This window comes from Topomyia yanbarensis, chromosome 1 (genome assembly GCF_030247195.1).
Source record: "Topomyia yanbarensis strain Yona2022 chromosome 1, ASM3024719v1, whole genome shotgun sequence".
Taxonomy (NCBI): domain Eukaryota; kingdom Metazoa; phylum Arthropoda; class Insecta; order Diptera; family Culicidae; genus Topomyia; species Topomyia yanbarensis.
Window position 1 is genome coordinate 58,022,409 of NC_080670.1, and position 11,176 is coordinate 58,033,584.

Sequence of the window (11,176 nt, forward strand, 5' to 3'; positions counted from 1 at the left end):
TCGCGGTCACTCGTTTCTGCGGAAATTTTCTAAGAAATTATGGACAACCGACGAATTGGTTTCAAATTCAGCAATATTAAGAAGTTTAAAACATCAGAAAGCCTAAAAAATGCCGCAGTTTTGGGAACATTGCCTCGAACTCGAAGCTTTTATTTTAAATTTCGATAGGCTCAAAGCTAATTCTTTCAGTGTATCTTAATTTTTTTTTTGATGGTTTTGTTTTTGTTTGTATTCATAAAATATCATAATAAGTTCTGAAAGGTTCTGTGGTTCGTTTGTTTGCATAAGTTGTGTTACAGTTTTATTCATACCAATTCTCCTTAGGGAGAGTAAATGATGAATATATTCGCAGTTGTCAGAGGTAATAATGTAATCAGTTTGCAATCTATACATAATCTGTTCGTAAATAAAGGCAATTTGTTTGCAAGGGAGCTGAAATTACAAGAAGCATCTGTCAACAAAAATGAATCAAAATTTTTGCAGTTTCTCAAATATTTATAGAGAAAAGCGAACCAGATAAAAAATAATGCGATTTTTAAGCTAAAAAAACCTTAACTCAGCTCGCTATTTTCAGTGCCCTCCAAAGTGTCCCACATTGTCGCAGCCCGCAAAATGAGTACGGCGGCAAAACCGATTGAAGCCGCCATTCGCGAAGGTCTTACCAACAAACTATTCCCGGTTCACCTGGAAGTGGTCAACGAGTCCTACATGCATAATGTCCCCAAAGGTGCGGAAACTCACTTCAAAGTGCTGGTGGTATCGGAACAGTTCGATGGTTTACCGCTGATAAAGGTAATTAAGGCTATACTTGCTCTGATATTGTATACCTAAGATTCGATCTCTCGCAGCGTCATCGACTGGTTAACGAGGTCGTCAAAGAAAAGCTAGAAGGCAACTTTGTGCACGCTCTCTCAATTGAAGCGAAAACTCCGTCGCAATGGAACGAGTCATACAAGCTGGATCCTAGCCCGAAATGTCTCGGCGGCTTCGGAAAATGAACGTTCGGAGTATCTAATTCGTTTTTAGTTATAGAATAAATTGTTGCGACAGTCGGATGGAAAGTTTTATTTACAAACCTGTTGTAGTTAGTCGTATCATCTAGATGTTGTAGTTGTCCAGTCGAAGCTTACCGTCGTTTTCAGTGAAATACATCATATCCGCCATTGTCTGTTCGCAGATGATCTCTTCGGCACGATCATGCATCTGTAAAACAAATCTCAGATTTATACGCAACCGATAAATCCAGTCAAGTATCGCTTACCGCTTTGGCGTTGAATTGTTCCTCGACCTCCGGATGCTTAAAGTTTGGTCCAAAATTAAGACTGACCGTGGCGTTCTTGTGAATCGAAAAAGCCGGATAGTAGGCTCCACCGTAAATATCGGTGAATGCCTCCCCCTGACAGATACCGTTTTTGAAAAAGAAAATCTTGCTGCCCGGCAGCACCTTCAGAGTCTTCAGCGTCTCCGTGACCTTATCCTTCTCCTCATAGTACAAGTGGCTTTTGAACTTAACCAACGGTCTATCCTTGAACGTACTCGGCGTATGACCCGAGGGGTTAGTCTCCGGCAAGGCAATCAAGAAGCCTAACGTATCTCCCACGCCGTACCCATCGCTATAATGCTTACCGTGAGACTCGTGGAAGCGAGTCCCCTTTCGAGATCTCCACGAATAGCCAAATTTGTCGTAACCCAACGGAGCTTGCAAATTGGCGTACTCTTGACCCCAACCCAATCGACAGGCGGACCCTTCTGGCATCTCTTCGACCGTCGCTTCCCAATACCAACATCCGCGGGTTACATCTGAAAGCCACATTTTAATTAGCAATATACAAGAAATGAATTAAAAAAAACAACTCACAATGTGTTGCCCTTGCCATACAATAACCCTTCTCGCCGGAAACAGCCAACCGATCCTCGGACACCTTCAACTGCGGTGCCCGATCGTGCAACGCAACAAGTACCGCGTTCGGTGATAGCACCCTGTACAACCAGCCGGGAATCGGCTTACCGGCCCAGTCGGCACTTTCGTCAAACTCCTGCCGGAACGGGGCATGGGGATCCGGTTCGGCCAGAATATACCGGTAGCCGTCTTTGTTGAACGGATGCTCCAATGGGTAACCGTGTGCGGGCAGCTTAACCAGTGCGCCAAGCTCCGTACCGATGCGGCTTTTTTTGCTCAACGCTCCACCCTGGTCGCTGTTAGGGAATTTGCGTTTCGGCTGCCGACCAGCTTTGGCCAGATTTTGAGTACCTGTGGATTGAAGGGAAAGCAAAAGTTAATTTTCGTAATCGATTCGACTTGTATGTAAACCACAGAATGGATAAATTAGGGAAAATGAAAAGGGGTCCAATCATACAAGAAGAGCACCGATAATTACTGTGCTTATTTTATCCTTTAATTAAAATCGAATTCAACGTTGTTCTCATTTTCACGTTCATGACCTTCGGTTGTCTTTAGGTCGCATATTGTAGAAGCAAAATTTAAGCTATGAATATTGAGTGGAGGGCCTTTCCTCGGATATCGTTTTTTATTCGAATGCTAAAATTGCTTTCCCTTAGCCAAAAGGCTTATGAAATTTATTCCAAAAATATAAAAATATTCAGGTGATTACTAAAAAAATAACATTCCACCTACTATCTTCCATAGTTCCGCTTCTAGAGTGCACGTAATCTTCTCGTCTTCCGCTGTTTTCCTTCTATACCCACTATTAGCTGGATAACCAAACTTTTGAGAAGCGAAAAAATTACGGTGACAATTATAACTCGATAATTACAATAGTTTTATGCAATTTTAATGAGTTTTCTCCAAACCCTTATGCGTTTTTGCCACGGGCGAAAGTCCAAACACACTCGCGACGTGTCGGTTTTTATCGTTTCTCTCACACACACTGAAAACGCTGGTATTATCACGCAATACAGCCTCGAATGAAACCACCCGTAAACGGGATTGAGCAGAGAAGGCGAGTCAGCAGGCTATAATTAATCAGGTTGCATAAAAACGTCACTGAATAATAAAACGCAAAATAAATGGAGAATCAAAGCGAATAAAAAGTGCACTATTGCGTTGAGAGCCATCACCACAATAACAGCACTCAGACGAGTGAGTTCCATCGCTCGATTCCGAACGTTCCGAACAACAGCGAAGCGAGCACAGCGCGCACATGGGCAACTAAGGTAGAACCCAGAGAGTGAGAACTGAGCAATCACTTTGGGTTTCTCGCGGTCAGTGTTGCCAACAAGGACAAACTTTTGACACTGGTGCAAACTCTGAACAATTTTTTTTAAAGAAAGGGATTAGAAATAATTTGCAAAACCCAATTTAACAAGAATTTATCCTTAAATTGTAACGCAAATCATTTGTAATTTGGTAGTTTGATTTTGTATTCCTAAAAAACTTTAAATTCCGTAATTTATGGGAAAAATTACTTAAAATTCATTACCTACTAAGAAGTACTAGTTTACCATCCTTATGCAGCTGCCGGAAAATGATAGGGAGGGAAAAATCATTTTGCCTACAATTAGTGAGATGAAAAATAATCATTTGGCTGTAAATGAAGTTATATTTGTCTGTAAATGAAATGAGTTTGGATGAAAAACGGGTCGTTCATCGCTTCCGACAAGAGCAATATTGCTATTGTTATTCTAGCAATCCGAAAACATCGGTCAATTCTATCAAACGCATATCAAGCTTGTAAAGTACAATAATCTATTATTGATCACTATCACATTTATTACAATGTATTATTTATTAATTTATGATAAAACATGGCGCAATCGAAATAAATTGTGGATAACGAAATAAAGTAATTCAAAAGCTACAAAGGTCGATTGCCTTATATCGTTCGAAATGGATTGAGTCCTAAAAAGTCAATCGTAGTGAACGATCAGTGTAAAAACCAAATAAAATGATTCTTGCTTATAAAAATCAGTATAAAACGAGATTCCATTGTCGAGTCAGCTAAAAAGTGCCGCGGTAAATCCCCTATTTTCACAGTCACGTCGATTAATAGAAATTTACGATTTTCAAACTGTTATAATTAAAGCGGATCCACGGAACGGGCTATCTCCTTCGTACTCTTACTTTCAGTTGCTCATATGTTTGCACCACATAAACGAAAGTGAAAGTGATGATGAGATTAGTTCGTCGAAAAAGAAAAGTAGATTAAGATATTGAATTGCTACTCATTCTATTGAAAGTTTTAAGGCCATCCGAGCACGTTAATCCATAAGCTGTGAGACTATCATGAAATCATTTTCTTTTTCTTACTTTATAATAGAGTGAAACATTGTTTATGATCATGCATTAATTTTCCAAATAAGATAGAAATTTAATGTTCCATATGAATATGCATATCCGACTATTAACATCAACCCATTCATTATTTTTTGCGGGCTGATAGGACTGCAGCTTGGGGGATCTCGGTCCGTCCCGTGAGATAAAATTTGCAAAATCGCAACTGTCTGCCAAGTAAACACCGGTGCTCGGGAGGACTAAATTTTGCGCTTGTTTGTCTCGAAACGTGTAATATCAAGTCCTTTATTTTGTCTAGTCCAATGTATTCTGCTCCTAACAACGCGTGCTAAATCATCAGTGATGCAATTAAAATTTCGCATTGATTCCGCTTCTGTTTTCTTCCTGATCTACTCTTGGGTCCCCTAGGTCCGAAGCGGATCAATTGACTATTAAGTAAATCAGAGAGCGCTCGTAACCGTAATGTCCACGAATACTAATTTCCCTGCAACTATTTTACCAGATATTATTCCTGTTGTAGTGTATCAATGATTGTTTTGTTTGATAATCAAAGATGATTTAAAATTTTAAAATATTACAACTAAATCGCAGAGAACAGACATCCAGGTTCGAACCAACAAGTTCAAAATATTTGTTTTGTCATTTGAACAAATTTACGCTAGAACACTACGGCCACCATACTGGAATATCCCAATATAATTAAGATGGTCACTCGGGCATCAATTGTGTGGTCCACTGTTAATTCAGTAAAACTTATGCACTGCACGAAATAACCACAGAACCATCTCTGGTGGTAACATGACAATTGCCTTTGGATGTACCGTAATTTTTTACGCAACTTGTACGCTTGTGATGGACGTCTATTCCCAATGCCTAAATTGATGTTGCTTCTCTGTTTTGCACGACCCGAAGGGAGCTTGGGCTTAATCCCACTGCTCTGTTATCAATGTTACGTGATATTCGTTATGGAATATTATTTGTGTGAGGGTCATTCATAAACAATCTCTCGCAGAAAAATAAAAATAGTTTAAAATACATTTCTCCTCCAAGCATATTACGTCTCAAATCATTCATGATATGTCAAGCTCTTCCCCAGTGTCAATACGCGACATCATTTATGAACGGCCCCTTGTTGATAACTTTAGAGCAGACTGTCAAATGAAAAATAAGACTGACAGGATATTAGTGCGCGTTTAGCACCTTGTGTCGCATCTTTGTTATACATATGAAGAATACGAAATCATCTGTGATGGTCGGAAGATTAAAGAAGCATCCCCAGACATCAACACATTCATTATTACAATAGAACGTGAAAATATTTAAACAGGCCCTGTTTCAATTTTGTGACAATTTTACGTTTTATATGGACAAGTTTTGATTCTGCAGATGCAAAGAACAAAAAAATTCTTTGAAGCAAACATTAGCGGTTCATGATTATCCTTGAACAATCCAAATACATATGAGCCTAAATAAAACTAGTATATACCAATGATGGAACTAGCTGGTTAAGCTAGCGAAGAAAACAAGCATTAAGGGGAATGACCTATCGAGATTAAAGCCCCAATAAACAACACAATACAAAACAAGCGTTCAGCCGATTACTGTGAACGTACGGTAAAACTGCGAATGTGCTGGAAATTTTTAAAGTGAATTTTGCACTAGCACGCATAAGGACACTGCAAAAATGCACACTGGTTCAACATTTGATTTGAACCGGTGCAAAAGAGAAATAGAAAAATCTGTCACCCATGCTGCTGTTCAACCCAGAGCATGCGGATCTTCTAAAGAGTTAAAAGATTATTTGTTTTATTTAAAACTAGCTAATACCCATCGCGCGTTGCTGCGATTTGCAACGAAATATGAGGAAAACACAATCTGTTCTGTAGCGCCATCTGGTGGGCAGATAATCCCCAACTAATAGCTTACAAACACGCTCCATAACAAAAGCCTACTGTGTACCAATTTTTATGGAAATTGGTTAAGCCGTTTGGAAGTCTATAAATCATATACATACAAACTTTGACTTTTATATATATAGAAGAATAGATAGATAGATAGATAGATAGATAGATAGATAGATAGATAGATAGATAGATAGATAGATAGATAGATAGTTGACGTGCTACTGGAGTTAATTGTTTTAAAATGGGTTGGTTAACCTGTTCAACGAACAGGTTGAAGTACCGATTGAATATTAGTGGAACAAGATTGCTTCCTTGTCGAATACTCGATGCGGTAGAAAAGAGCTGACAAAAGGATAACCATCGTTCAGACTGAGTTGACGTTCAATAAGATCAAATTGGAGTGATCCGCTGGGCCTTAATTTTGCCAGTTCGACGATGGTGGGATCGTGACTGCTGGTGTTACAGATAAGACAATTTCTGGATGGATTCACACCGAACATATCCGTCTGAAATGTTGGTTAAAAATAACAAACTTAACGACGCCTCCGGTTTATAAGAAATCTACTGTGGACAGTGAATGAGCGCTAACTCTATTACAGAACTTGAAATGTTTAGAAACGACACGAAGAGCTTAAATGTTCCAGTAATTGTCGATTTTCCATTTCTTTTTTTTAGTGAGCTGGAAAGCTGAAAACTGGAATTCACAACTGAGAGAAGATTGCAGCAATCTTTACATTCCAAACAGTTGTGGTGCACTTTTCAAAACTACGCAAGACGGCGATGCTACAAAGTCAAATATTGCTGAGATGATGTCCCAACTTCGCTCAAATCTCACTTATTGGCAGTTCGTGTTAAGGTACGTTGCTCCATGAATTTCTGCTCGAGGCAAAGTGTCTCTTAAAAAAGACTGTCAAGTAAACGGATAATTCAAATAAGAATTTTCTATCTACTCAGATTTGGACATCTGCAACGTTATTGATGAAAAAACCTGGAGCACAAAACTAAACTAAATTAGTCAATTCGGCGCTAGCATAGTCATGCCACTAAGTTAATGTCGAATTCTGATGAGACGAAGTCAAAATGCAAATTCCATAATTCTGTTCTGATCAAGATATCATTTTTTATATTCTAATGCTCAATACTCCTAGAACATTAACGGTACTCCAATTGCATGGCAAAACTAGTCGAAGACAGTCTAAATTGATAAAAATTTTCAATAATGTACTATTGCAAGCAGTGTTGGGAAATCATCAAAAAATCAAAAATCGGTAACGCATAAAATTACTACTGATTCTCTTACTCGATATTTATTATCAGCAAAATCACGGATGAGTTTAGCAATACAATGAAAATGTGAAATCCAATACGCCTTCTTCGATCTCATCATCGTGATAAGTTTTTCTTTCACACGTACTCATAAAATCATCTAAAGAGAAAATCAATCTCACCAATTATCAATGATGTGTGATATTGATTATTTTATTATGCGCATAAACTGCTATATCAGTTTCGACTGCCATTTTGCAGTAGCTGCGATTGAACAACTAGAGCTGAATATAACGGGAGATGCAAGAAGTTAATTAGGGCCCAACACATTTGTTTAGGGGGAAAATGTTCTCGTATGCAGCGAACCAAAATATTAATTTAACGTTATAGTACAAATAGTACATGTCCCTATACTATTAAACATATTTGAGTGTTAGGATTTTAGTTGATTAACAGCCCAACAGGGCTTACATCGTGATCACCGAAGCCGCCAAAACACTAGAAACCCGGAAACTTCACACGGTTTCTCTGCTTTAGGGAGTTTGAGTGAGTGTAACACCGACTACACCAGTGTAGTGCATTGTCAAAAACGAAAATGCCATTAGCTGTGTCTTCTACTAATAGAGCCTACAAAATATGATGAGAGCGTTTAGCCAGAGACAGATCATCCAACGCTGAGAAAAGTTGTTCACGATTTTTTTAATAAAATTTCTTCTACTCAAATGTGTAGCAATCACGTGATGATTTTATTTTGGTTACCGTTGCGTGAACAGTAATGGGTGACAACGGGCACATAAAATTGAAAACGAGAATACTAGATCAACATCGCTCTCTGTATATCAAGTTATAAGGTTTGTGATGTCAGGTGGTAATAATGAAAACGATTATCATCGATGATTTTTTTCGACGGTGATCATTGATTTTTAATTTATTGATTATGATTATGACAACCCTGATTGCAAGACAACAAAATGATATCAAAACTTCATTTATCATCGTTAACTGAAACTGGCAGCACTGCTTCAACGGAATCCAATAAATTCAATTGCAATAACTTCAGTACATACTGGTAATACTAACAATTTTGAGTGCTCAAACGCAAGGCGATAACCCGTTATCAAACTTACTTGTTTTTGTGAATATTAAGTTTTGCAAATCTTGTAGAAACTAAAAGATATGACTGTTTAAAATAGAGCATTCTAAGGAGGAGTGTGGCCAAGACGAATTTGACGGTATCCAAACGTTCAGAAATCTGACGTATTTCTATTGAGTTCTCGTCGGCCAGTCTCACGCACACCAGGGCAGCTTACTGGTTGAAAACAATCCAATTTACTTTTGCCATCTTTGTTTACTATTTTCCACCAGCTTGTGAAGTAGTATTTGTGTCATGTGACGTGTACGTACATGAGTCGTAGAAAAGTCTATTGTGAATATATCAAATAATTTCATGTTCGTTTGGACCCATCATTGTCTCATGACCACACTCAAACTAGAGTGCTCTAGTTTAAAGTTAAGGTGCTCTACAGACACCACAAGCGGTAAAGGGTTAAATCGTAAAAAACTGCAACTGCAGAAGAATTCATTCACTCCCTTCCTTGTGATAATCATGCAAAAAAATGAGAAAAACTAGACTGCTTTTGAAAAACTCAGTTTTTTTTTTTCAGAAGCAGTTTTCAGATCGATAATATATTCAATATTTTTTGCATGATCTGAATTTTAATTTTCGGTCGAGCACCCTGCAATTTCTGGGCACATTCTGGGAAACTCAAAAACTTCCAATACTCACCTTGCGCGGTCGCCTCGTCATAGTTCGGTCTAATACTGCCTAAATCCGACACGACCAAGCCGTACATCTGCCCATTCTCGTTGGTTTCCTCGTACGTGAACAGCGAGTTGATGTCCTTGATCAGTGTCCGCTGCACCGTTGCGTACCACGACTGCGTAGAACGTCGGCTCATCGTTGTCATCGATTCCCAGTAGTGGTCCATGTAGGGAATAATGTCCTTATCCTTACTGAACATGGCCCGCGGTTTACCTTCCTTCGTGGCAATCTGCTGCAGGTTGGCAATCGCCGTCATGCACATTTGCGGTATCGTGGCCTGCGTCTTGCGGAAACTTTCCAACCCCGTTACGGAGCAATTTTTGCAAACGAATACATAGTTCATCAGAAATGGAACTAGCCGGCCCAGCTGGAAGCCGATGCACGATTCGTGGAACCAGCGGTTGCATGTTACACACAGTAACTCAACTATGTTGAAATTTCTGTCTTTCCCGCTGTTACGGTAAACAGAGAGAAGGGAAAAAGCGACGGTCAGAGAGTGAGTTACATGTTGAGAAGATTGTAAACAAATTTTGATAAAGGTTATGTTCAAAAATGTTCAACTTTAGTATTTTTTTTTTAATTAGCAATTAAAAATATGATGTGGAATATAACTTACCAATAGCAACTGCCATATTTATCGTCGGATTTAGGTGAACTTTTGCCCGACTTTGTATCCCCTTCTTCCATCTTGTACAAAATATTGGACGGACACTATATTATGGAACTTAGTTATAAAATAAACTCTATCAATCACAATGATTAGCATGCGATGCGGAAAAAAGGGAAACACAATATAATATATATTAACACAAACTTTCATTCAATCTATTAATTTATCGGGCAGTTTATAAACCATTCGAGACGACGCGCATGAAACGCTCGCGCTCGCCTATAAACAGTGCGAAGGGCAGCATAAATTTCGATTTTATCGATTTTTATGCTGGCAAACAGAGGTGTACTCAGGACGGACTGTCATGTGTCGGAGTAACACTGAACAAAATAGTACAGCGCAAATTCGTTAGTTGGGTGATCGCTACACGCAGAAATTTATTTATACATCGATAGCATACTTTTCTACCTGCCTCTCGTTTCTTCTGCTGTAAATTTTATGCATTGGACATATTCGGTCTATCCACTCATTGAATGCTTACTAAAAGTATATGCATGAAAATGCATAAAAATCACAGCAGAAGAAAAGAGACGGGAATAGAAAGTATGCTAACTATGCATATTTTTGTTTCTCAGTGTAGTTGGGCTGTTCGTTAGTTGGGTGTTCGCTAGTTGGGGCATGCCCCCGACTAAAAGACACTCTTATGTCAAAACTGAAAGTCAAAAACTGATTGACGTTTGAATGTCATTGATTTCAAGGGGTTCATTGGTTGATTTCTGTGGCGATACAGAAAAAATCATACTTTTAAATTCAATGGAATTTTATTTTTTGAATTCATATTTCGGAATGATTTTAGTGAAATAAATGTGTTAAATATTTCGCTTCTTCCATTCAGCATCAATTAGTTTGTGTCGCAGAGACGTTAGTTTAGTAACTTTTGAAGGTTATCTCTGATGTATTCAATCACATTATCCAATCTTTTTTAGCTAGTGGCAACGTAGTATGTTTGCGTTTCCCGACGGTTTATCCATTTCCTGTTTTATATGAAGAAATTTATCAAAAAATAATTGATGGCAAAAAGAACACTAATGACATACTTTGTCACAAAAAAAACAACTTTAAACTGGAAGGAAACAGCCAACTTTTGTGAATTGTAAAATATTTCTGTTTGTTTTTATGAAAGAAAACAAAAAATCAGCGTTTCCCTTGGGTAATTTTCGTCAGCTGTCAGTTGCCCCAATTAACGGATACGATTCGCTAGTTGAGGCGCAGTCGTGACCCAACTAACGAATTTGCGCTGTATTTACTTTTTCGTCGAATAC

At 38.5% G+C, this 11,176-nt stretch overlaps 2 protein-coding genes across 3 annotated transcripts; one reads left to right on the forward strand and one right to left on the reverse strand.

Moving 5' to 3' along the window:
• Nucleotides 1-205: 205 nt before the first annotated feature.
• On the forward strand, nt 206-1,151 carry LOC131677705 (bolA-like protein DDB_G0274169). The gene is made up of 3 exons (XM_058957683.1): nt 206-361; nt 575-792; nt 849-1,151. The coding sequence occupies exons 1-3, from the start codon at nt 334-336 to the stop codon at nt 996-998; spliced, it is 396 nt and encodes a 131-aa protein (XP_058813666.1). The 5' UTR covers nt 206-333; the 3' UTR covers nt 999-1,151.
• On the reverse strand, nt 1,039-10,144 carry LOC131677703 (set1/Ash2 histone methyltransferase complex subunit ASH2). 2 transcript variants are annotated; one of them, XM_058957681.1, is made up of 5 exons: nt 9,861-10,144; nt 9,209-9,696; nt 1,859-2,251; nt 1,262-1,800; nt 1,039-1,203 (listed from the first exon to the last, which is right to left on the reverse strand). In XM_058957681.1, exons 1-5 carry the CDS (start codon nt 9,929-9,931, stop codon nt 1,099-1,101), a joined length of 1,596 nt encoding a protein of 531 aa, XP_058813664.1. In that variant the 5' UTR covers nt 9,932-10,144; the 3' UTR covers nt 1,039-1,098. The 2 variants fall into 2 exon arrangements, with proteins under 2 accessions (XP_058813664.1, XP_058813665.1); XM_058957682.1 differs by lacking the exons at nt 9,209-9,696; nt 9,861-10,144 and adding an exon at nt 2,636-3,093.
• Between the last annotated feature and the right edge of the window lie 1,032 nt (nt 10,145-11,176).